We start from the raw sequence: 27,924 nt of genomic DNA, 5'->3' as shown, positions 1-27,924 counted from the left end.
ATGCGCGTGTGTGTGTGCGTTATAGGTTGTGGTTGTAGTGACAAGTTATACTTCTCTGTGAACGTGACGAGCGGTGAGGGGACTTTGGGGGAGCGAGTGGCGGGGCGCCTTGGCGGTTGTTGTGTCTTCCGGCTGCTGCTCCTGGCTGCTGGTTGCTGACCTCAGCAGGGCGACCCTCCGGTGTTTTCTGCTGAAGTGTGTAAACATCCACGTCCAAGCGCTCTCCACTACCACTTCGCTCTACCCTTTAGCCACAAGGGTTCACTCGCCGGAATGTTTCGTCTCGTTTCACAAAAAAAAAAAAATAAATAAAAAATAAGGGTTTTCTGGGTATTATGACAGCTTATTTGTAGTTTTCGTAGCTATTCATATAGTTTAACATTTACAATTATTAATTATTATTTTATTATTGCAAATAATAGCTATTCCTATCTTAATATTTATCAATAAACTAGGAGAAGAAACAGTAATTAGATACTACTCCCAGCGGGCGTCAGAATAGGAAATTTCCACTTATGCTTCTTGAAAGTTCTGATCTACAGTTACAATGGTTCCTTACACATGTGCTAAAACCTTTGCCGGCTAAGCTCCGACGTCACACATGCCTAGCCAGTCAGCGTTCGCAAAAAATACACGCGCGTTGCAACAGTAAATTTCTGCTATGCAACGCTAGCTAAGATATTTTTTATACGTATGACTAAAACTGATTTATACTCATCAATGGTAATATCGAGTTATAAATACGATGGTCATTACAAATAACGTTGAAACTGAATATCGAAGCTAAAGGGGAAAAATCCTGAGTAATCGTATGAGCATTCGTCCCACAGTGGTATTCGTGTCACTGGATTCGAAGTACCAGCGTCAGGAAATCGGATCCGTCAGCTCTCCTCGGATCCGTGGGATTCGGGTCCAGTACTCGGATCCCGCCCAGTCCTATTTATTTATTTATTTATTTATTTTTTTTTTTTTATGTAAGAGGAACACCGGCAAATGACAACAAAAATTTAATAAAGAAAAAAAAAAACAGATGCCGGTCCCGAATAGGATCCAAAGTGGTGATAAAAAAATGAAGAATAAGTGTCTTGAAACCTCCCTCTTGAAGGAGTTGAAGTCATAGGAAGGTGGAAATACAAAAGCAGGGAGTTCCAGAGTTTATCATGGAATGAATGATTGGGAATACTTGTTAACTCTTGCATTAGAGAGGTGGACAGAATAGGTGTGAGAGAAAGAAAAAAGTCTGGTGCAGCGAGGCCGTGGGAGAATTGGAGGCATGCAGTTAGCAAGATCAGAAGAGCAGTTAGCATGAAAATAGCGGTAGAAGATACCAAGAGATGTAACATTTCAGCGATGAGAAAGAGGCTGAAGAAAGTCAGTTCGAAGAGAGGAGTTGATGAGACGATAAGCTTTTGATTCCATCCTGTCTAAAAGAGCGGTATGAGGGGAATCCCCCTCCCCCCAAACATGTAAAGCATACTCCATACATGAACGGATAAGGCCCTTGTACAGAGTTAGCAGCCAGGGGGAGGGGGAGAAAAACTGGCGGAGACTTCTCAGAACACCTAACTTCATAGAAGCTGTTTTAGCTAGAAATGAGATGCGAAATTTCCAGTGGCTTCCCTGCGTGAACTGATTACTTCCTGAAGGGTTGGACGCCTGTGAAAAGACGTGGAAAAGTGCAAGGTGGTATCGTCAGCGTTAGAGTGGATAGGGCAAGAAGTTTGATGTAAAAGATCATTGACGAATAATAGAAAGAGAATGGGTGACAGGACAGAACCCTTAGGAACACCACTGTTAATAGATTTAAGAGAAGAACAGTGACCGTCTACCACAGCAGCAATAGAACGGTCAGAAAAGAAACTTGAGATGAAGTTACAGAGAGAAGAATAAAAGCCGTAGGAACGTAGTTTGTAAATGAAAGCTTTGTGCAAGACCCAATCAAAAGCTTTTTATATGTTTAAGGAAACAGCAAAAGTTTCACCAAAAACTCTAAAAGAGGATGACCAAGACTAAGTAAGGAAAGCTAGAAGATCACAAGTAGAACGGCCTTGACGGAACCCATACTGGTAATCAGATAGAAGGTTGTGTAGTGATAGATGTTTAAGAATCTTCCTGTTGAGGATAAATTAAAAAACTTTACACAGGCAGGAGATTGAAGCACTAGGACCACCAGAATCTCATGCACTTTATATTTCTGCCCAGAACAATGGCAAGTCTGTTCTCCAACTAGCCAAAAACTCCTTCATTAATAGAAAGTGCTAAAATCTTTCAAGATCTAACTCCCCTCGTGACTTCTGGCATCTAGCCAAAAACATCTCCAATAACTTTTCTTCTTCTTTCCCTCCTTTATTTCAACCAGATGGCACCATTGCTATCACATCTATTTCTAAAGATGAACTCTTCGAAAGGATCTTTGCTAAAACCTCTACCTTTGACGATTCAGGGCTTGTTCCTCCCTCTCCTCCACCCTCTGACTGCTTCATGCTACCTATGAAAATTCCTCGCAATGATGTTTTCTATGGGCAGAAATATAAAGTGCATGAGATTCTGGTGATGGAAGGCTCAAGTACCTTTTTGTGGGCCACCTCTCTATCATGTATAGCACGAGAACAGGCTGTGTTAAACCAAGTTTTGGAGGGTTTAGGTTGAGAAAAAGAGTGAGGGATGTACACCTCCATGCCAGACACTATCACCTATGTTATGCGCTCGGCACACTGAGACGGGTCTCTGCCACGGAAGCAATAGTTATTCCAAGGAAAATCAGCAAAATACCTCCTCAGGTTCTCCAACTAGCAGAGGCAAATCGCCAGAGGCACCTCCACTTAGGGGGATCCTGAGGAGGAATTCAAGTGATAGGACAAGATACAGATATGAGATTGTGATCGGAGGAGTCCAATGGAGAAGAGGGGATAACAACATAAGCAGGATGATTAGAGGTTAGGAATAGGTCAAGAATGTTGGGCATATCTCCAAGACGGTCAGGAATATGAATAGGGTTTTTTTTTTTTTTTGTAGGAAGGACACTGGCCGAGGGCAACAAAAATCTAATAAAAAAAATGCCCACTGAAATGCCAGTCCCATAAAAGGGTCAAAGCAGTGGTCAAAAATTAGTGGATAAGTGTCTTGAAACCTCCCTCTTGAAGGAATTCAAGTCATAGGAAGGTGGAAATACAGAAGCAGGTAGGGAGTTCCAGAGTTTACCAGAGAAAGGGATAAATGTTTGAGAATACTGGTTAACTCTTGCGTTAGAGAGGTGGACAGAATAAGGGTGAGAGAAAGAAGAAAGTCTCGTGCAGCGAGGCCGCGGAAGGAGGGGAGGCATGCAGTTAGCAAGATCAGAAGAGCAGTTAGCATGAAAATAGCGGTAGAAGACAAGGTAGAAGACAGCTAGATATGCAACATTGCGGCGGTGAGAGAGAGGCTGAAGACAGTCAGTTAGAGGAGAGGAGTTGATGAGACGAAAAACTTTTGATTCCACCCTGTCTAGAAGAGCAGTATGAGTGGAACCCCCCCAGACATGTGAAGCATACTCCATACATGGACGGATAAGGCCCTTGTATAGAGTTAGCAGCTGGGGGGGGTGAGAAAAACTGGCGGAGACGTCTCAGAACACCTACCTTCATAGAAGCTGTTTTAGCTAGAGATGAGATGTGAAGTTTCCAGTTCAGACTATAAGTAAAGGACAGACCGAGGATGTTCAGTGTAGAAGAGGGGGACAGTTGAGTGTCATTGAAGAAGAGGGGATAGTTGTCTAGAAGGTTGTGTCGAGTTGATAGATGGAGGAATTGAGTTTTTGAGGCATTGAACAATACCAAGTTTGCTCTGCCCCAATCAGAAATTAGGGTGTTGCACCAATTGCTCTAGGTCATGGAGGATAGCAAAGTTGGTTAGTTCACCAGGGTGGTCAATGAAGGGAGAGGAAAGCCAAAGCTGGTGGTGAACATTGAAGTCTCAAAGAATGGAGATCTCCGCAAAAGGGAAGAGAGTCAGAATGTGCTCCGAGGATTTAGGTGAGAGGTATACAACACATAAATTTAATTTGAAAGTGACTCTGTAGTCTTAGCCAGATGGTGGAAAAACTCACAAGATTCAAGAGCGTAGGCACGAGAGCAGGTAATTCATTGCGCACATAAACGCAACATCCAGCTTTGAATTGAAAATGAGGACAGAGAAAGTAGGAGGGAACAGAAAAGAAAAGGGGCTACTGTTTTGTCACTAGTCTGAACAATTGAATATGCGTGTCTTGTGATGCCGGACCGCTTCCGCCGTCATTACTGAAGGGGGCCGGTGACAGATGAGTAAGTGTTGTCTTATGATCCGTTTGTTTTCCGAGCCGCTTGCGCTGTCATTAGTTTTGCAAGGGGAGATGACGGCGCTGGTGTCACTAATACGACAAAGGGTCTCATTTGTCTCACTAAAACCTTCCATTTGCATACTCTGACTTGGGATCTTCCGCTCACGATAAAAGGAAAGAAAACACCATTGTTTGCTAGTACATTATATATATATATATATATATATATATATATATATATATATATATATATATATATATATATATATATATATATATATATATATATATATATATATATATATATTGCTAAAACAGAAAATCGTTGCATATGTTAGGTAATTTTTCATCCTTGTCCGAAATATTATTTATAAGATTTTCTGGTTTAATTCAGGGTGCTACATGTGCAAAAAATAAAAAGGAACAGATAAGGAAAACAAAAAGTGTAGTGGTATGTTGATCGCTAGTCAGGACGCGGCTGTATCATCCGGGAGTTGTGGTCACGCTTCAGCGTTGGGAACTGGGAAGAGAAAAGGGACAATGAGTTCAAGTAACAACATTATTTTTACCAACCAAACATTTAATGTGCATTTTTGTAGTGGCATCAAATTATAACACGTAGTTCTACGTTGAGCAAAATTATGCCTTTGCGCAAGTAAATGCATATATATATATATATATATATATATATATATCGCAAAATAAGAAAAAAATAAATCAATGAGTTGATATGTCAAAGTGAAAAGGATACAAGAAATATGTAAAGATACTTACTAAACACAGCAATAACATTTTGGATCGTCAGTGCAATTTCCTGTGTTTGATACTTCATAGCCCAGGGGACACCCATACGAATAGCATACCCCTCCTTCATTGCAACATTGTGCGTCTGGCTTGCAAAACTTGGTGCATATAGCTCCACAGCTATCATAAATTTGGTACGAAGCATAATAATTAAAGGTAACAGCATTCGCTGGGTATGCAGGAGTGCCATTGGCGAAGCAGTTGTCATACAAACACTGGGAAGAAACATTTGATATGAGTTTTAGTGTAGCATGATGATGGTATTTTTAGTTATTATTTTTCATGAAATGTAAATAATTTCTTGATATTGGAATTGCTTGATATTGGAATTAATTTTTAAATCAATATTAATTAATTGTAATCCCCTGCTAACACGGAAATGGGAAAAAAAGGAAAAACAAAGCAAAAAGAAATTAATCTTGTAGAAGCAGTTCTGCGCATTAATGAAGAAACCACAGAATAATTTCTACATACATGAAATGGAACAGTGTAGCTAAGAAAGTAAATGGAATGGTGTAGTTCTCACTGTTATGGTATTCCTTATGTGAGCGAATTTGTGTTCTAAGGTGTTAAGTGTTAGCCTTAAGAAAGAATAAAGAGTGTGGGTGAGGGATACCAAAGATGTACAGTTTTGTGTCTTTTGCAGCATCGACAAAGGAGAACAGTTTGAGAGATAGAAGAGCTGTAGATATTAAACAGTGGGAAAGCAGGAGCAGGGCGGAATGAAGAAAGAATATTAGCAAATGTAATTATAGTTTTATTTTAAAGATCAAGAGAAAAACATTTTAACACACACACACACAGAGAGAGAGAGAGAGAGAGAGAGAGAGAGAGAGAGAGAGAGAGAGAGAGAGAGAGAGAGAGAGAGAGAGAGAGAGAGAGAGAGAGAGAGAGAGAGAGAGAGAGAGAGAGAGAGACCTACACACACACACACACACACACACACACACACACACACACACACACAAACAAGCACATATAGAGATACATATAGAGATACACACACACACACACACACACACACACACACACACACACACACACACACACACACACACACACCAGTACCAGTGCCCCCTCCCCAGCTCTCAGTGGGCCCTCACCCCCTCCAGGTGGTCCGATGTGCCAAGCTCCTCGGAGTCACGGTGGACGACCAGCTGACTCAGACTCAGGCTCAGACTCAGACTCAGACTCAGACTCAGACTCAGACTGCGCAGACTCAGGTCGCTGGGGACGCCGACAGATGAGTTAAGGGGGGTTTATCTTACTTTCATCCTCCCCAAACTCATGTACGCCTCCCCAGCGTGGTCCTCCTCCCTCACACAAACTCAACAGCTACAGTTGGAGAGTGTGCAGAAAAGGGCGTGCAGGGTCATCCTTGGCCCGGCATACACCACCTATGAAAAAGCCCTGAACACCCTGAAGCTGTCCAGACTATCCACCAGGTACAGTGAGGCTCTGGAGAAGTTTGGAAGGGGACTTCTGAATCATCCACGTCTCAGAAACATGCTGCCGCCTGACGCGCCTCGCCCTACCCGTGCCACCAGACACCACAATAAGATAACGCTCCTAAAGGCGCCACGTACGGACCTGTACAGACTCAGTGCGATTCCCACCATGGTGCGAGCCATCAATCAATAGTCTCTTCTAGATTTGCTTTACCTTTAGGATTAATGTCAAGTATTTCCCCACCCCCAATGTACATTTTCAGTTTGTTGACTGCCTAAAGAATAAACCGTTTATTATTATTATTATTATTATTATTACACAAACAAGCACATATAGAGATACACACACACACACACACACACACACACACACAAACACACACACAGAAAGAGACAGATAGACGAACAGACACACACACACACACACACACACAAACACACACACAGAAAGAGACAGATAGACGAACAGACACACACACACACACACACACACACACACACACACACACACACACACACACACACATATTAGAGATCAGGAAAAAGTCAAGAATGTTGGGCGTATCTCCAAAACAGTCAGGAATACTAGTGCAACACACTATTCGTATTCCTAACCGTTTAGGAGATACGCCCAACATTCTTGACCTTTTCCTAACGTCTAATCCTGCTTATGCTGTCACTCTTTCTTCTCCGTTAAGGCTCCTCTGATCACAATCTCATATCTGTATCTTGTCCTATCGCTCCAATCCCTCCTCAGGATCCCCCTAAGCGAAGGTGCCTCTGGTATTTTGCCTCTGCTATAGCAGGTTGGGGTGACGTGAGGAGGTATTTTGCTGATTTTCCTTGGAATGACTACTGCTTCCGTATCAGAGACCCGTCTTTGTGTGCCGTGCGCATAACAGAGGTGATAGTCCGGCATGGAGGCGTACATTCCTCACTCTTTTTCTCGACCTAAACCTTCCAAACCTTGGTTTGATACAGCTTGTTCTCGTGCTATACATGATAGAGAGGTGGCCCACAAAAGGTACTTAAGCCTTCCATCACCAGAATCTCATGCACTCTATATTTCTGCCCAGAACCATGCCAAGTCTGTTCTCCAACTACCCAAAAACTCCTTCAATAACAGAAAGTGTCAAAATCTTTCAAGATCTAACTCCCCTCGAGACTTCTGGCATCTAGCCAAAAATATCTCCAATAATTTTGCTTCTTCTTTCCCTCCTTTATATCAACCATATGGCACCGCTGGTATCACATCTATCTCTAAAGCTGAACTCTTTGCTCAAATCTTTGTTAAAAATTCTACCTTAGACGATTCAGGGCTTGTTACTTCCTCTCCACCGCCCTCTGATTACTTCATGCTACCTATTAAAATTCTTCGCACTGATGTTTTCCATGCCTTCGCTGGTCTAAACCCTCGGAAGGCTTATGGATCTGATGGGATCCTTCCTATTGTTCTCCGAAACTGTGCCTCCGTGCTTGCACCTTGCCTAGTCAAACTCTTTCAGCTCTGTCTCCCAACACCTACCTTTCCTTCTTGCTGGAAGTTTGCCTACATTCAGCCTGTTCCTAAAAAGGGTGACCGTTCTATTCAAACTACCGTCCCATTATTTTAATTTCCTGCCTATCTAAAGTTTTTGAATCTATCCTCAACAGGAAGATTCTTAAACATCTATCACTTCACAATCTTCTGTCTGATCGCTAGTATAGATTCCGTCAAGGCCGCTCTACTGGTAATCTTCTGGCTTTCCTTACTGAATCTTGGTCATCCTCTTTTAGAGATTTTAGTGAAACTTTTGCTGTTTCCTTGGATGTATCAAAAGCTTTTGATAGAGTCTGGCACAAAGCTTTGATCTCGAAACTACCCACCTACAGCTTCTACCCTTCTCTCAGTAACTTCATCTCAAGTTTCCTTTCTGACCATTCTATTGCTGCTATGGTAGACGGTCACTGTTTTTCTCCTAAATCTGTTAACAGTGTTGTTCCTCAGAGTTCTGTCCTGTCACCCACTCTCTGACCCTCTAAACCAAACTTCTTATCCTATCCACTCAACCCCTAGCTGCTAACTCTGTACAAGGGCCTTATCCACTTATGTCCACTCCTACGCTGATGATTTCATCAGCGTGCATCATGATGCACTTTTTCTGGTCTTTTCATAGACGTCCAACCCTTCAGGAAGTAAACATTTCACGCAGGGAAGCCACAAAACGCCTGACTTCTGATCTTTCTAAAATTTCTGATTGGGGCAGAGAAAACTTGGTATTGTTCAATGCTTCAAAAACTCAATTCCTCCATCTATGAACTCGACACAACCTTCCAGACAGACTATCCCCTCTTCTTCAATGACACTCAAGTGTCCCCCTCTTCTACACCGAACATCCTCGGTCTGTCCTTTACTTATAATCTGAACTGGAAACTTCACATATCTCTAGCTAAAACAGCTTCTGTGAAGTTAGGTGTTCTGAGACGTCTCTGCCAGTTTTTCTCACCCCTCCAGCTGCTAACTCTGTACAAGGGCTTTATCCATCCATGTATGGAGTATGCTTCACATGTCTGCGAGAGTTCCACTCATACCGCTCTTCTAGACAGGGTGAAATAAAAAGCTTTACGTCTCATCAACTCCTCCCCTCTAACTGACTGTCTTCAGCCTTTCTCTCATCGCCACAGTTGTCTTCTACCGCTATTTTCATGCTAATTGGTCTTCTGATCTTGTTAACTGTATGCCTCCCTTCCTCCCACAGCGTCGTTGCACAAGACTTTCTTTTTATTATTATTATTAAACATAACGGAGAAGGCAGAGTGGGACGAGCGCAAGCGCTATAAGTTGCCAGATGACAACCCCCACCCACCTTGACCGTAGAAAGAAGAAAGGAAAAGCAATTAGCACAATAGTAGGATGAAATCAGAGCAGGAGGAGAAAATAGGTTAAACAATTATAAAGAACGCCTCAACGAACTGAGAATTATTGAAACTCACAAAAAAAATTCAACAAAAAAAATCAACAATTCTGACTTATTTAATATATGTCAGACAACACGAGTAAATGTAGTATAACTACTTAAAACTTGATGGTATAAAATCACAGGTATAGTTACACAATTTATCACCGGTATAGCTGCAAAAGCAACCAGAGTTTAATTGACTAGACTCTTCAAGATTTTGTTCGAAGCAGACTTGAATTTTTGCACATCACTCGCAGTGCATGTGCCCTCGTCAAGCATGTTCCAAAGTCTTACAGCACAAGGAACAAAGCTTCGCTGAAACTGACTGGTGTGACACCTAACCTGCTGTAAGCAGCGCGCATGTGAATTTGACGCAAGTCGAGTGTTTCTGGTGGGCACAAATGCATTTGGGATGGAGGCATTCAGCGGGTGAAGCTGGTTGGCATGGATCTTATATAGCATGCAGACACTGCTGACATTGCGTCGGTGACCAAGATCCCAAGCTGCTTCGCCACCACAGAGGAACCTAGCGGAGGAGACAACTCTGTCAATGAGACGGAGGTGGGACACAGCTGCGAAAGACCACACAGGAGCACAATACTCCAGCAGTGGAAGAATAAAACACCGGAAGCAGCTGGCAGAGATAGACTGGTCACCAAAAATCCAGTAAGCCTTCCTCACAACGCCAAGCTTTTGCGAGGCAGAACTGACAAGACGCCTGATGTGCCGTTCAAAAGACAGTTTTGAGTCGAATCTGACACCCAAAATATCAAGCTCATCACATACTGTCAGAGGCGCGCCATCAACAAGCTCTTCTTCTTTCTTTCATCCCCTCTCTGTCCACCTCTCTAATGAAAGAGTTAACTAATATTCTCAATCATTCATCCCTTTCTCTGGTAAACTCTGGAACTCGCTGCTAACTTCTGTATTTCCACCTTCCTATGACTTCATTTCTTTCAAGAAGGAGGTTTCAAGACACTTTTCCTTTAAATTATAACTACCGCTTTGGATCCTTTTGTGGGACTGGCATCTCAGTGGGCTTTTTCTTTTTTTCTCCTTTGGATTTTTTTTGCCGTTGGCAAGTTTCCTTCCTACATTATATATATATATATATATATATATATATATATATATATATATATATATATATATATATATATATATATATATATATATATATATATATATGCGGCTTCCACCAGGTACCTAAATACTACAGGAGCTACACTGCAAAGAAGTTCTCCACCGAAAGACTTCTGACTCCAGTGTCTGAGTGTGTGTGTGTGTGTGTGTGTGTGTGTGTGTGTGTGTGTGTGTGTGTGTGTGTGTGTGTGTGTGTGTGTGTGTGTGTGTGTGTGTGTATGTGTGTGTGTGTGTGTGTGTGTGTGTGTGTGTGTGTGTGTGTGTGTGTGTGTATGTGTGTCTGTGTGTATGTGTGTCTGTGTCTGTGTGTGTCTTCTTTGTGTGTGTTTGTGTGTCTGTGTGTGTGTGTGTGTGTGTGTGTGTGTGTGTGTGTGTGTGTGTGTGTGCGTGTGTGTGTCTGTGTGCGTGTGTTTGTGTGTGTGTGCGTGTGTGTGTGTGTGTGTGGTGTGTGTGTGTGTGTGTGTGTGTGTGTGTGTGTGTGTGTGTGTGTGTGTGTGTGTGTGCGAGTGTGTGTGTGTGTGTGTGTGTGTGTCTGTGTGTTTGAGTGTGTGTGTGTGTGTGTGTGTGTGTGTGTGTGTGTGTGTGTGTGTGTGTGTGTGTGTGTGTGTGTGTGTGTGTGCGCGTGTTTGTGTGTGCGCGCATGTTTGTGCGCGTGTGTTTGTGTGTGTGTGCGTGTGTGTGTGTGTGTGTGTATGTGTGCGTGTGTTTGTGTGTGTGTGTGTGTGTGTGTGTGTGTGTATGTGTGTGTGTGTGTGTGTGTGTGTGTGTGTGTGTGTGTATCTCTATATGTGCTTGTTTGTGTGTGTGTGTGTGTGTGTGTGTGTGTGTGTGTGTGTGTGTGTGTGTGTGTGTGTGTGTGTGTCTGTGTGTGTTTGTGTGCGTGAGTGTGTGTGTGTGTGTGTGTGTGTGTGTGTGTGTGTGTGTGTGTGTGTGTGTGTGTGTGTGTGTGTGTGTGTGTGTGTGAATTTAATATGTTTCACACGATTGTGGGATTAGTGAGGATTTGATAATAATAGTAGTGCGTATATGTCATGAATATTGTTGTTTATATATATATATATATATATATATATATATATATATATATATATATATATATATATATATATATATATATATATATTTTATAAACAAGGGTCCTAAGAATAGATATTTCTCCAGTGTTTATGTTTAGCTCGTTTATTTTGTAATAATAGACTTTTAGTAACTAATAGATGATGGACTACAGTTAGGAAGCGATAATAATTTAATATTATCTTGTAGATTATGTAATACTATTATGTACAATCCATTGGTATTATCTGTTTGCTGTGGTCAATAAAATATCTATCTATCTATCTATCTGTGTGTGTATCTGTGTGTGTGTGTTTCATTCACCTACGATCGTCTGCTGGTCAATCAGCCAGCCGTTACCCTACGGAAACGGAAAGAGCTCAGTGCAAATAGTGACCGATCTTTGGGGAGGACGGAGACCACTAACACAGCACACACTGGGATAGCGAGTACAAAACCCCTCGGGTTACATCCCGTACCTAACTGCTCCTAGATGAACAGGTACTTGCTGCTGGGTGAACAGTGGCTACACATTAAGATACTCGCCGATTTGCCTCTCCGCGCCCTGGAGTCGAACACGAGTCTTCTCGGTTGTGTGTGTGTGTATGTTTGTGTGTGTTTGGTTTCACCTTCCATCTTTCATACTCTCTCTCTCACACACACACACACACACACACACACACACACAGAGAGAGAGAGAGAGAGAGAGAGAGAGAGAGAGAGAGAGAGAGAGAGAGAGAGAGAGAGAGAGAGAGAGAGAGAGAGAGGAGTGAGGGGAGAGGAGTGATAGGAATGAGGGGAGAGGAGAGAGAGGAGTGAGGGGAGAGGAGAGAGAGGAGTGAGGGGAGAGAGAGAGAGAGAGAGAGAGAGAGAGAGAGAGAGAGAGAGAGAGAGAGAGAGAGAGAGAGAGAGAGAGAGAGAGAGAGAGAGAGAGAGAGAGAGAGAGAGAGCCCTCAACTTACAGCATTGGAAGTGTCCGGAACACAGCATATACACTCATCAGGATGGTGACAACAAGATCCAGTCAAACTCTTGATAAAACCGCCTATGCAACCGCCGTCACTTTGGTGTATGCAGATTCCGCCCTCCGAAGAGCATGTCTCGTCAGGATAGCAATACTTGCAACACTTTTCATTGTCAGGGCAGTAATCATTTGTCTCGTAATGCCAGCAATTTCTTTCCTGAGGTAAGCATAATGCACCATATCCTTTGCAGTCTGTTGACGTCCTACTACACTGTTGGTGAAAGATATAAAGTCACGTTTATAATTATTGAGGTATGATGATTTGATGTAACTATAGTATCGGTAGATTACTCCTTTTAACTATTTCACACATACAAGTATTTATAAAATGCAGGCTGTCCCTTGTGGAAAGTCACATACAGTGAAAGATCAAGACAGTCATTGTAAAATGGGAAATATTTTATGGTCAATTGCTTTTAACACCGTGATTTAGAAGTTACAGCACAATTATATAGCAGTTGGCGAGTTGGAAAGAGGGAGGGAGGCAGCCAGTACTGGGCGTTGCCATCTTTGGGATGTTACTTTATTACACATCAAGATTATCGCATACAAGGTAAGATGATATTCAAGGACGTGGTGTATCGTTGCAAGAATTGAGAGATAAAATATAATAAACTTCATATGGCAACAGCTATCTACTGGACGTTGTGCGACGCGACTGTGTAGCAACTTGTCACTGAGGTGCATGGATATTAGACGGAAATAGGTAGGTATTTTTCATACAGGGACTGGCACGTGTAAGCCTGGTCGGTTCTTGCAGCTTCCCTTATTTCTTATGTTCTTATGTTCATAATAAATGTCCTGTAACTTCTAAACCGTGGCGTTAAAAGTCCTTGACCATACAATGTTTGGCGACTTAGAATGAAGTGATGTTTTATTTCTATATGTAAATTTTCTTTCGGGACACCCTGTATATAGTGGGTTTCGTTATATAATAGAAATTTGTCTTTCAAACAAATGGATGAAAACCACATGCACACACACAAAAAAAATGAATAGATAAATAGCTGCATACTTGAGGTTAAGGAGAGCAAGAAAACGCGTCTATCGTCATGCATTATTTGCTGTTAGATAAGCAGATATTTTTTATTATTAGTATGACATCCACACACCCGACACCCCCACCCCCCCACCTCACACTCACCCACTCACTGAAACACACACACACACACACACACAAACACACAAACACACCCACAGATACATCGGTTATGCTTTTCCCGTAGGACAACGGGTGGCTGGGTGACTAGCAGACGAACGCAGGTGAATGACACACACACACACACACAGGTAAAAGATAAAAAAATATACTAACCTCATCCCGAATACAACAGATGCATTCATCACTACAGCAGGCTCCACCGAATAGACTCTTCCTAAATCCACTTGGACACTGCGTATGTTTAATCTTGTTGTAGCACACGCCATTTTCATTAGCACATAACAGATCAGGTGTGCAGGTCTTGCAGCACGAACACTCAAAAGTACTATTACTATAACACCCATCGTTAAGAATGTATTCATTTTTCCCGTTGCAGAAGGACGAGTTGGTCACGCACCTTCCAGGATTGTGACCTCCGGAGCAAGCGCTTGAAGGCGTGCACTAGTGGAGAGACACAGAAGGCAGATAAGGATGGCGTATCTTTATTTCAATAGGACTGATGCATGACAGTCTAGGGTAAAATATAACTGAAAAGTCGTTAAGAGTATTTAACATGGTGATGCAGTAAAGATACTGATGTATCTTTAGTCTCATTGCATGAAAGAGATTTGTTTTTGAAGGACGATAAGAACAAGGAATGATAGCTTTTGTGAAATGATATCGGTGAAAACCATGAAAAAGTGAGCATGCTTGCTAAATCTACCACTGATATGAGAAGAACACGAGAGAATACGTAAAAGAGCCAGTCTGTTTAATTTACAGGAAAAGGTGATTAACAGATGCATATTTTCATATGAAAAGATAATGACATGCTTGCACAAGTCACAACGGTAACGCTAGCTTACCGTTGCATTTCCGTGACGCATAGCTAGTTACATTGTTGGATAAGAAAATACTTAAAAGGACTATGGCTTTACAACTTACAGCAACACAGCATTTGCAGTTTTGGTCTCCACTACACCCAAAGTCAGGATTGATCCAAGTGCCACATGGACAGTCATTCCCAGCAGCGACACAGATCCCTCCTGCTCCTGCACACTGATCGTCTGGAGAACCACAAGCTACACAGCAGGCGCAGCTGCTTCCAGTACAGGTCCCATCAACATACTCGTTAACGTTGCAAAGGCTGCTGTCGCTCACACACCGGCCATTGCAGTCAACAGCTACACAGGGCTGACAGCATCTACATACGAATATATATATATATATATATATATATATATATATATATATATATATATATATATATATATATATATATATATATATATATATATATATATATATATATATATATATATATATATATATATATTTTTTTTTTTTTTATGTAGGAGGGACACTGGCCAAGGGCAACAAAAATCCAATAAAAAAAATGCCCACTGAAATGCCAGTCCCATAAAAAGCGGTAGTCAAAAATTGAAGGGTAAGCGTCTTGAAACCTCCCTCTTGAAGGAATTTAAGTCATAGGAAGGTGGAAATACAGAAGCAGGCAGGGAGTTCCAGAGTTTACCAGAGAAAGGGATGAATGATTGAAAATACTGGTTAACTCTTGCGTTAGAGAGGTGGACAGAATAGGGGTGAAAGAAGAAAGTCTTGTGTAGCGAGGCCGCAGGAGGAGGGGAGGCATGCAGTTAGCAAGATCAGAAGAGCAGTTAGCATGGAAATAGCGGTAGAAGACAGCTAGAGAAGCAACATTGCGGCGATGAGAGAGAGGCTGAAGACAGTCGGTTAGAGGAGAGGAGTTGATGAGACAAAAAGCTTTTGATTCCACCCTGTCTAGAAGAGCAGTATGAGTGGAACCCTCCCAGACATATGAAGCATACTCCATACATGGACGGATAAGGCCCTTGTACAGAGTTAGCAGCAGGGGGGTGAGAAAAACTGGCGGAGACGTCTCAGAACACCTAATTTCATAGAAGCTGTTTTAGCTAGAGATGAGATGTGAAGTTTCCAGTTCAGATTATAAGTAAAGGACAGACCGAGGATGTTCAGTTTAGAAGAGGGGGACAGTTGAGTGTCACTGAAGAAGAGGGGGATAGTTGTCTGGAAGGTCGTGTCGAGTTGACAGATGGAGGAATTGAGTTTCTGAGGCATTGAACAATACCAAGTTTGCTCTGCTCAATCAGAAATTTTAGAAAGATTAGAAGTCAGGCGTTCTGTGGCTTCCCTGCGTGAAATGTTTACTTCCTGAAGGATTGAACGTCAATGAAAAGACGTGGAAAAGTGTAGGATGGTACCATCAGCGTAGGAGTGGATAGGACAAGAAGTTTGGTTTAGGAGATCATTAATGAATGATAATAACAATAATAATAATAAATAAATAAATAAATAAATAAATAAATAAATAAATAAATAAATAAATAAATATATATATATATATATATATATATATATATATATATATATATATATATATATATATATATATATATATATATGAAGAAGGGTAAGGAGGTGAAATGTACTTGTCACGTCTTACTTGCAGAATGTCCCATGGTCGCTCACAAGGAATTCATCTACATTACAAGCTTCTCTTAAAGTGCCGGTGCATTCGTTAGGGGAGTCACAGACTGAAATAAATAAATAAATAAATGAATAAATATATAAATAAATACAATCGAAGTGATTAGTTTGCAGTTAATATATATATATATATATATATATATATATATATATATATATATATATATATATATATATATATATATATATATATATATATATATATATATTATTTACTTAAAATTTATTTTTTTTATCAGCTTTTCTTGTATGATGGAATTTTGCGTACATTGAACCTGTTCCTAAAGATGAACTGCTCTAACTCTAGACTGCCTTCCATATATATATATATATATATATATATATATATATATATATATATATATATATATATATATATATATATATATATATATATATATATATATATATATATATATATATATATATATATATATATATATATATATATATTATTTACTTATAGGAGGAGGCAGTAGACACCTGCCGAAACGATAATTACTCCCAGTGAGGTCTAAAGCACTGTTCAGGGGGTGCTGTGAACTTATCATTAAACCCAGCTGTGACCTCACTGAACGTTTCCCTTTGTGTCTCACAACACAAGGGGGCAGTCACAGCCTGCCCTCTAAAGACAACTCTCTTCCTCCACACAAAACTACAAGCACCTAATAACACACACACCCTTCCCTCAAAAAATTTTAAAATCATGGCGACTCCTACACCAGCCTCGGAGTCCCCATCTGGGGAGGGGACCATAAATGTCCCCAGGTCGGACTGCCTTTCCGTCGACGACCCTAAGTGTCTTGACACCCCCCTCAACTTTTTCTTCATTAACTTCTGCAACATTCGCGGTCTAAGATCTAATTTTCAATCTGTAGAACACCACCTCTCCTCTTCTAAACCTCATCTTCTTTTCCTCACTGAAACTCAGGTGTCTGAGGCAACTGACAGTAACCCCTTTTCTGTTCCCTCCTACTTTCTCTATCCTCATTTTCGATCCAAAGCTGGATGCTGCGTTTATGTGCACAATGACTTAACCTGCTCTCGTGCCCACGCTCTTGAATCTTCCGAGTTTTCCACCATCTGGCTACGACTACAGAGTCATTCTCATACTAAATTTATCTGTGCTGTATACCTCTCTCCTAACTCCTCTGACTATAAGAAATTCTTTGACTACTTAACTTCCAAAGTGGAGCACATTCTGACCCTCTTCCCTTTTGCAGAGATCTCCATTCTTGGAGACTTCAATGTTCACCACCAGCTTTGGCTTTCCTCTCCCTTCACTGACCATCCTGGTGAACTAGCCTACAACTTTGCTATCCTCCATGACCTAGAGCAATTGGTACAACACCCTACTCGTATTCCTGACCGTCTTGGAGATACGCCCAACATTCTTGACCTTTTCCTGACCTCTAATCCTTCTGCTTATGCTGTCACCCTTTCTTCTCCGTTGGGCTCCTCCGATCACAATCTCATATCTTTATCTTGTCCTATCACTCCAATCCCTCCTCAGGATCCCCCTAAGCGAAGGTGCCTCTGGCGTTTTGCCTCTGCTAGTTGGGGGGACCTGAGGCGGTATTTTGCTGATTTTCCTTGGAATGACTACTGCTTCCGTGTCAGAGACCCGTCTTTGTGTGCTGAGCGCATAACAGAGGTGATAGTGTCTGGCATGGAGGCGTACATTCCTCACTCTTTTTCTCGTCCTAAACCTTCTAAACCTTGGTTTAACACAGCTTGTTCTCGTGCTATACATGATAGAGAGGTGGCCCACAAAAGGTACTTAAGCCTTCCTTCACCAGAATCTCATGCACTTTATATTTCTGCCCGGAACCATGCCAAGTCTGTTCTCCAACTAGCCAAAAACTCCTTCATTAACAGAAAATGTCAAAACCTTTCAAGATCTAACTCCCCTCGTGATTTCTGGCATCTAGCCAAAAATATCTCCAATAACTTTGCTTCTTTCCCTCCTCTACTTCAACCAGATGGCACCACTGCTATCACATCTATTTCTAAAGCTGAACTCTTTGCTCAAACCTTTGCTAAAAACTCTACCTTGGACGATTCTGGGCTTGTTCCTCCCTCTCCTCCACCCTCTGACTACTTCATGCCACGTATTAAAATTCTTCGTAATGATGTTTTCCATGCCCTCACTGGCCTAAACCCTCGGAAGGCTTATGGACCTGATGGGGTCCCTCCTATTGTTCTCCGAAACTGTGCCTCCGTGCTTGCACCTTGCCTAGTCAAACTCTTTCAGCTCGGTCTGTCAACATCTACCTTTCCTTCTTGCTGGAAGTTTGCCTACATTCAACCTGTTCCTAAAAAGGGTGACCGCTCTAATCCCTCAAACTACCGTCCTATTGCTTTAATTTCCTGCTTATCTAAAGTTTTTGAATCTATCCTCAACAGGAAGATTCTTAAACATCTATCACTTCACAACCTTCTATCTGATCGCCAGTATGGGTTCCGTCAAGGCCGCTCTACTGGTGATCTTCTGGCTTTCCTTACTGAGTCTTGGTCATCCTCTTTTAGAGACTTTGGTGAAACTTTTGCTGTTGCCTTGGACATATCAAAAGCCTTTGATAGAGTCTGGCACAAAGCTTTGATTTCCAAACTACCCTCCTACGGTTTCTATCCTTCTCTCTGTAACTTCATCTCAAGTTTCCTTTCTGACCGTTCTATTGCTGCTGTGGTAGACGGTCACTGTTCTTCTCCTAAATCTATTAACAGTGGTGTTCCTCAGGGTTCTGTCCTGTCACCCACTCTCTTCTTATTATTCATTAATGATCTTCTAAACCAAACTTCTTGTCCTATCCACTCCTATGCTGATGATACCACCCTGCACTTTTCCACGTCTTTTCATAGACGTCCAACCCTTCAGGAGGTAAACATATCACGCAGGGAAGCCACAGAACGCCTGACTTCTGATCTTTCTAAAATTTCTGATTGGGGCAGAGCAAACTTGGTATTGTTCAATGCCTCAAAAACTCAATTCCTCCATCTATCAACTCGACACAATCTTCCAGACAACTATCCCCTCTTCTTCAATGACACCCAACTGTCCCCCTCTTCTACACTGAACATCCTCGGTCTGTCCTTTACTTATAATCTGAACTGGAAACTTCACATCTCATCTCTAGCTAAAACAGCTTCTATGAAGTTAGGTGTTCTGAGACGTCTCCGCCAGTTTTTCTCACCCCCCCAGCTGCTAACTCTGTACAAGCTCCTTATCCGTCCTTGTATGGAGTATGCTTCACATGTCTGGGGGGGTTCCACTCATACTGCTGTTCTAGACAGGGTGGAATCAAAAGCTTTTCGTCTCATCAACTCCTCTCCTCTAACTGACTGTCTTCAGCCCCTCTCTCACCGCCGCAATGTTGCATATCTAGCTGTCTTCTACCGCTATTTTCATGCCAACTGCTCTTCTGATCTTGCTAACTGCATGCCTCCCCTCCTCCCGCGGCCTCGCTGCACAAGACTTTCTTCTTTCTCTCACTCCTATTCTGTCCACCTCTCTAACGCAAGAGTTAACCAGTATTCTCAATCATTCATCCCTTTCTCTGGTAAACTCTGGAACTCCTTGCCTGCTTCTGTATTTCCACCTTCCTATGACTTGAATTCCTTCAAGAGGGAGGTTTCAAGACACTTATCCACCAATTTTTGACCACTGCTTTGACCCTTTTAAGGGACTGGCATTTCAGTGGGCATTTTTTTTTATTAGATTTTTGTTGCCCTTGGCCAGTATCCTTCCTACATAAAAAAAAAAAAAAAAAAAAAAAAAAAATATATATATATATATATATATATATATATATATATATATATATATATATATATATATATATATATATATATATATATATATATATATATATATATATATATATATATATATATGTTATTTACTTAAAGTTTTATTTTTGATCAGCATTTCTTGTATGTTGGAATTTTGCGTACATTGAACCTGTTCCTAAAGATGAACTGCTCAAACTCTAGACTGTCTTCCTATTGGTTTAGTGTCCTGTCGTTCTAAAATTTTCAAATCTTTTCTTATTGGGAAAATTCTTATGCATCTATCACTTCACAGCCTTATATCTGATCGCCAGTATGGGCTCCGTCGTGGCCGATGTACTGGTGAACTTCTGGTATCCCTAATCTTAGTCAACCTCTTTTTGTAACTTTAACGAAACAGCGAAAGTTTCACCAAACATATAATTTTATTGAGCCTAGCACAAAGCATTAGTTTCCAAAGTATCGTCATACGGCTTTCATCTTTCTCTGTAACTTTTTCCCAAGCTCCCTTTCTGACCGCTCTATTGCTGCTGTGGTAGACGGTCACTGTTCTCCTAAGTCTATCAACAGCAGTGCTCCTTCAGGTTCCTTCCTCTTACCCACTCCCTTTGTTATTCGCCAATGATCTTCCAAGACAAACGCATTGTCCTATCCACTCCTAGGATGATGACACCACTGCACTTTTCCTACACGTACAACCCTTCAGGAATTAAATAACACACGCAGGAAAGCCACAGAACATCTGACTACTGAGCTTTCAAAAATTTCCATTGTTGGGCTGAACATATTTAGTATTGTTCAGAGGCTCCTAACTCAGTTCCTCCATCTATTAACTCGATACAACATTCCAGTTAATTTTACCATCTTCTTAAAGAACGCTCAACCGTTCCCTTCTGCACTCAAAATCCTTGATCTATTCTTTACAATTAATATAAACTGAAACTTTACATCTCATCTCTCGATAAAACAGCTTCTATGAAGTTCTGTGTTCTGAGTCGTCTAAGTTAGTTTTTAAAACTTTTTCTCAGTCCCCAGTTGTTAACTTTGTACAGGCGCCTTCAAATATATGGGAGGTTCCACTCATACAGCTCTCTTGAACAGGGTGAAATCAAAAACAGTTCATCTAATGAACTCTCCTATGGCAGCATTCACCCGTATCTCTCTCTTTACCACAAGAGTTCGTATCTATTGTTATATTCTGTTGCTACTTTCTTGCTAACTGATATGATCTTCCTAAATGCTTGCCTCCCCCTCTTTCCGGCCTCGCAGCACAAGTGTTTTTACTAACACCTATTCTGTCCACTTCCATAATGCAAGAGTTAATCAGTATTTCCAGTCATTCGAACCTTTTCACCGGTGAACTCTGCATGAATTTCGTACTACCTATGAATTAACTCTTTCAACATCAATATTTCAAGAAACTTTTTAATTCGGACATTGCTTATTTCACCTGGGACCTTCAATGGGCCTCAAGTCTCATTTGTTGTCATTGACCAGAACTCCTATTACACGAGAAAAAAAAAGTCAACATGCACTTTTCTTTCTTGTTAGAAGTTTGCCTACATTCAACCTGTTTAGAAAAATACTGCCATTTTCAGTAAGACTTCTTCTTTCGTCGTTTTTGTTGCCCTTAGCCAGAACCCAGAGAGAGATTTTGTTGCCCTTAGCCAGAACCCAGAGAGAGAGAGAGAGAGAGAGAGAGAGAGAGAGAGAGAGAGAGAGAGAGAGAGAGAGAGAGAGAGAGAGAGAGAGAGAGTTACAAACCTTGTGGTTTTTCACGAGATAACCTGACCTAGGACTACTAAGGTGATAAAAGAAATAAAAGCAAAACATATTTCTCTTCCTACCCTTTACTCGCTCCGCTCCAGTATAAGCCATACAGGGAACAGGTCAGAAAAAAATGCCTTATGGGGTTGAAGTAAACACCCAAAGGAAATTTTATTGGAAAGAATGAAAATAGATTAAATGAGGTGCCCCATTTCCTGGAAGCAAGGAAGTCAACCTCTAACAATTGTTGTTAACCGCGGATTTAAGGCAAAAGATCAACAAAACAATCTTTTAAAAGTCTCAAGTGTTGGAATCTATCACGTCTTGAGGAAACCCACAGAATGACGATACGATGGAAAAAATAAGCTTTTATTCATGAGAATTGAACCTAATTCTTGTTAACCGCGGATTTAAGGCAAAACATCAAAACAGCTTTTAAAAGTCAAGTGTTGGAGTCTTGAGGAAACGTCTTGAGGAAACCCACAGATTGACGATACGATGGAAAAAATAAGCTTTTATTCATGAGAATTGAAAGATTTAAGAATTTTACAATCTTTTCCTGGCGTGTTATTTGAAGACGTACTTGTAATACTTAATACAGTCTTTGATATCAATGCTTTTGATTTTAAACATTTGTGTGACGTCGTCTCTTATTCTTTGTTTGTATGACGTCGCCTCTTATCCTTTGCTATGTGGGTCTATCGGTGCAGGCACGAAACACACCCATAAATGCAACGAACACACGTAGGCGTGAAACAGGAACACAGGGAAATGTACTTGAACCCGTTTATTCGCAGTGCTACGTGGTCTATCGGTGCACACACAAAAACACGCCCATGGATGCCACGAGCGCACGGCGGAGTAAAGACAGAGTGCCAAGGTGCGTGGTGATAACACTGCAACTTTAAGGTAAAGGCTTCAAAACTAGACTGGGCTGGTTGTGGGTTCCTCTCCAAACGGACTAAGGCTCGATCCGAAATGCCCTTTCTCGTGACTGCTAGCAGTACTTATCACCTCATATGAAGCTCGGCGTCAGCAAAGCTCGAAGCTTCAAGCATCAAAAGTGAAACCTCGAAGCTTCATGGAGAATCTAACATCACAACTGAAAACCAATTAAACCCTTTTACCGCCCCCTTTCTGATTTGAAACAACTATGTAGTTTTATCAAATAACCACTTTCTCTCCCTCTCTCTATAACATCTTTTTTTTTTAGTTAATGGGAATAAATTTTTTTTTTAAGTCATTCTTCATATGATTTGTTTCTTAGGGTTAGTATATTTTTTGTTACTCTACGCTGAACTCGTTCTAATTTACCTATGTCTTTCTGGTAATAGGAGCACCATGCTTAAGCGCAATATTCCAAAAGAGGACGAACCAAGGAGTTATACAGACGGAAAATCGTATCTTTAGATTTACATTCAAATGATCTGACGATGAATCTATTTTGTTCGCTTTCTTTACTTTTGAAAGTTGTTGGCTCGATTTAAGACTGTTCGATATTAGGCATCTTCTTATTTCTTCGCAAGCGCTTCGGAAACATGCATTTTCTGACGCATTCCTTTCACGCAGGTCTCCTGTGAGTTTCGGAACCTTACAACTATCCCGGGCCACAAGCTTTCTAAGGGCTTACGAGAATTGTAGGCGGGCAGCGGGGCGGAACGTAAGACCCAGCCATGCGATGCAAATATTTTAGGTGAAACCAAGCCGATGTGCGTGTATTGTTTTCACTAAAGTCTCGAACATGCAGAATTATCTGCATACAAGTCAGTCATGAGTGAAAACCATTATTAAAACCGTGTAGCATGAATTGTTTCAAGTTCAGTGAATAGTAACATTAGCTTACAGTGAGCGTGGAACAGTCAAGCCTTCCAGCGGCGTGCGGCATTCTGGCAGGGCAGGTAAAGGTGTCTGAATCGCCTTCCTGTCTTGGGACACGACTTCCAATACATCATTGTGTCCTGGTACAATGCAGTAATGCAGTTTGAAGTCATGACTGATACAACCAATTCACGCTAAAATACTCTGCAGAGTGGCTTGTATTTGCACAGGTGATGAAGTAGGACAGGTCTGAAGAAGCAATACACGGGATAGAACGTTACCTTAACATTGCGGAATCTGAGGACTGGAGCAAGGGACCTCGCTCTCACCACTATGAATGACCTGTGACCTGAACAACAGCTAGAAGAAGCTACATCACAGTTTCCCCTTGCTCCATAATCGCTAGATCATATTTAGTTATATTATAATATTTGCAGTCTGTCTAGACAGACCAGGATAATAAATAGGGATACATAGGAGATGGAACGCACCCAAAACGCGGAAATAGTGTGAAAATACCAGCAAAGAGACGCTTTGACATTTTATTTCATAACTGCTTTATGTACCGTACCATGCAGCAAGTTTTACTAGTCATATTTGGCCAACATCAGGCATCATTTTGACCCGGAATGTCTTAACCAGACTATTGCATATTACTATATCTCTTCTTTAAATGTAACAACCGCTAAACAAGAATAACCAATGTGTCTGCCTCTTTCCTTCGATCAGAATAAAAGAAAAAAACAAAGAATCGATCTTATACGATTACCAGAAGGCCTGGAAGATACTATTCTCTTTTAAATACCATAAATCTCAAGGAGCGAGTGGTCAAGGATGCTGTGATCTTTGTGAGGGACACATCGCCAATGAACAATAGGACACTTTTTACTCGGGCAGCACGCCAGGCAACTCAGCTGGTCTGTTTTTCAGTGGTCAAGTGGGCGAAGCTCCGAGTAGCTAAATATTTAAACCCTTATGAGAACTGAAGACGTCTATTGTTACTCGTATATTAATTTCGCTATCTATACTCTCAAGTTGTGTACCATTCATGATATACATTGTTTTCTCTTTCCGATTATGAAGCACTATACACTTATGCGCATTAAAACTCATTTACCAGGTTTGGCACCACTCTAACAACTTGTCTAGATTGTTCTGTATTTCTTTTACTTGTTCGTTAGAGACTACGGTATTCGCTATTTTGGTGTCATCAGCAAACTTCGATATTATACCGGTAACATCCTCGTCTTTGTCCTTTATATAAACACGGCGGAGAGCAAGTTCTAAAACTGACCCCTGTGGCACCCCGTTGGTCCACTTACATGCTTTTCCATTTATAACTACCCTTTCTTAGCAGCTGCTTAGCCAGTTTTCTATCCATCTCAACATGCCGCCTTGGATACCATGTGATTCTAGTTTAATCAGTAAACGTTTGTGGGGTGGGGGGGATTTCGTCGAAGGCTATTTGAAAGACGAGTATATTATATCTACAGCTTTAATTTCGTCATACTGGTTCAGAATATCATAGAAGTCTGAAAGGCTAGTCAAACAAGAGCGTTTGTTACGGAAGCTGTATTGAGTATTTTTAAGTAAGTTGTTTTCCTCTAAGTGATTAACAAGTTTATTTATTCTAAGTGTTTGTAGCATTTTGCATGCGACTAAATTAAGCTAATTGGCCGGTGATTGCATGGTAAAGATTTACTGCCTTTTTTTTCTTAAATCGGAGTTACGTTAGCGAGCTTCCACTCATCAGGCATTGTACTGCAGGGATTTATTAAACAATAAAGTTAGAGGGGTAACGAATTCACAATCAGCTTCTTTTCAGACGCGGGGGAAGGTCATGATGCCATGCCCGGGTGACTTGCTTACTCTAATTTTATCGATACATTTTGACATGCCTCTTTCTGATACTACTAAGGATATCGCTGTTAATCATTTGGACTGCTGGTACCATAGCAATGATGCAGAGCAAGTGTTAAGAATGCTATTAATTTGCTCCTCATCGTTGATGAAATCTACATTTTCGTCGGTATAATCTAACGGTGTAATCCGAAAAAACTACTAAACAAAAGTAAACTACTGGTTATTAATTACTACGTATTTTATTATGGTGTATTTATTGAAGAATCTCACTGTCCTTTCTCACACACTCCCGTGATATGCGAGAATGGGACTATACCCATCCGTGATATGCGAGAATAGGATTGTACCCATAAGTAGGTAAGGATAGGTAAGGTAGGAATAGGTAGGATTTTTGTTCATGTAGTGTAGGAAACATTAAAAAAAAAAAAAATGCATGAGAGACAGAGAGTCTCATAACTCGGGGGCTACACCTGTTGCATCGGCGCCGCTGCCAGATATCATTCCATAACAGTGTCACTAATCTCGCTAATTTGTTCGTAAGTGTCGCTCTCGGTTTGGACTGGCTGGGACTGAAGGTCTGTACAAAAATACTATTGCTTATTTCGTCCCGTATCTATTTATATATATATATATATATATATATATATATATATATATATATATATATATATATATATATATATATATATATATATATATATATATATATATAGAACGTCTACGTTTGCAACAAGAAGTTTCGATAAAAGGACTGGGCTAAGACTGTTTGATGTAAAATAAGATGTTGCCTCCATTTTTATTTACTCGACTTCTTTTAAATGTTCTGTAACTGGGAATTTTACGTTCAGCCAAATAGTCCCTGACTTCTGCATTTTGCCGTGATTCTGCTTTGTTGATTATATCGTAGTTCTCTTAGAAGACTATTTCCTCTAAGTCTGAAGATTTGTTACGTAAGCTACGAGGTTCACAGAAAAAAAAAAAAACTCAGCTTATTGCGAATACATGCATGCGCGTTTCTTTGATCAATTACTCTGCCCTGGCTTTGCAAGCAAGGACATTCCCGTTTTTTTGTACGGAAATCCCCCACTGTGCCATTTAGAATGTGGCCAAAAAGGGCAGCCCTCATAATATGCAGGCCGTCACCTGAAAACAAGGAAGAATCATAGCAGAAGTTATTCCAGGCGTTTACAAAGCCGATATGAGAGAGAGAGAGAGAGAGAGAGAGAGAGAGAGAGAGAGAGAGAGAGAGAGAGAGAGAGAGAGAGAGAGAGAGAAAAAAAAAAATACTCACCGGCACAACAGATGCAATTATCAGACTTGCCATTTCCACTATATTGGTCAAGCAAAACCTCACAGCTTTCTGTTTTTCGAACACATCGTCTTCCCTCAGCTTCACTACAGTTTGACCTGGTTGAGAGACACATACGAGGACTGAGTGTATATATATATATATATATATATATATATATATATATATATATATATATATATATATATATATATATATATATATATATATATATATATATATATATATATGAGAAAGTAGATAGTGTTGTGGAACGAGGTGGTGAGAGGAGGGAAGGCATGCAATTAGCAACATCAGAAGAGCAGTTAGTGTCATTATTAGTATACCACAAACTGAGGTTATTCAACATAAAAGGGGACATTCGAGTGTCATTGAAGAAAAGAGTTATTTTGAAGGTTGTGTAGAGATGGCATTTTGAAGAATTGAATTTTTGAGGCATTGAACACCGCAAAGTTAGACGTGTAGTAAAAGACGTCGGAAAGTGGTATAGCACAAGAAGATTGGCTTAGTTTACTGATGAAAAATAGGAAGAGAGAGAGAGTGATGAGACAGAATCCTTGGGAATACCACTGTTGATAGACATAGGAGAACAGTGACCATCTACCATAGGAGTAAGGAAGTTTGAGATGAAGTTACAGAGACAAGGATGTTACCACATTCTTCACCTGGTGTCTTCAATTAGTATCTCCGGAAACAGGGAAAAACACCGTTTGCAGAGAAGGGAGGGATAAAGTAGAGGTTCTTTATTACTCCTTTCTCTGTAAACGCTCCTTCCAAATTCAAGTTTACTGTTCTATTTGAATAAATGGACAACGGCAAAGAGAAATCTCAGTACAAATAATATAGCTATTACTCTTATAAAGTACCATTATGTATTAAGAAACCAGTGGAAACTGGGAAGAATAACACAAACATATTTTGATCATGATTACCTGTTAAGACTGTAATCTTGACAACCAGAGAAGATTAAAAAAAGCCAAGGTCA

At 40.7% G+C, this 27,924-nt stretch overlaps 1 protein-coding gene across 1 annotated transcript in view; it reads right to left on the bottom strand.

Annotated features, from left to right (window-relative positions):
* Positions 1–4,661: 4,661 nt before the first annotated feature.
* The window catches only part of LOC135115196 (prolow-density lipoprotein receptor-related protein 1-like), a 48,934-nt gene continuing 25,671 nt past the window's right edge, over positions 4,662–27,924 (bottom strand). Inside the window, exons 4-10 of the mRNA XM_064031703.1 lie at positions 26,922–27,037; positions 16,350–16,440; positions 14,792–15,050; positions 14,021–14,308; positions 12,644–12,916; positions 5,069–5,313; positions 4,662–4,814 (exon numbers count right to left, since the gene is read on the bottom strand). Of these exons, the coding sequence (XP_063887773.1) occupies positions 4,802–4,814; positions 5,069–5,313; positions 12,644–12,916; positions 14,021–14,308; positions 14,792–15,050; positions 16,350–16,440; positions 26,922–27,037 (1,285 nt within the window). The 3' untranslated portion in view covers positions 4,662–4,801. The remainder of the gene's footprint in view (positions 4,815–5,068; positions 5,314–12,643; positions 12,917–14,020; positions 14,309–14,791; positions 15,051–16,349; positions 16,441–26,921; positions 27,038–27,924) is intronic.

Source organism: Scylla paramamosain, chromosome 29 (assembly GCF_035594125.1).
Source record: "Scylla paramamosain isolate STU-SP2022 chromosome 29, ASM3559412v1, whole genome shotgun sequence".
NCBI lineage: Eukaryota > Metazoa > Arthropoda > Malacostraca > Decapoda > Portunidae > Scylla > Scylla paramamosain.
This window is presented reverse-complemented; position numbering and strand designations above follow the sequence as displayed.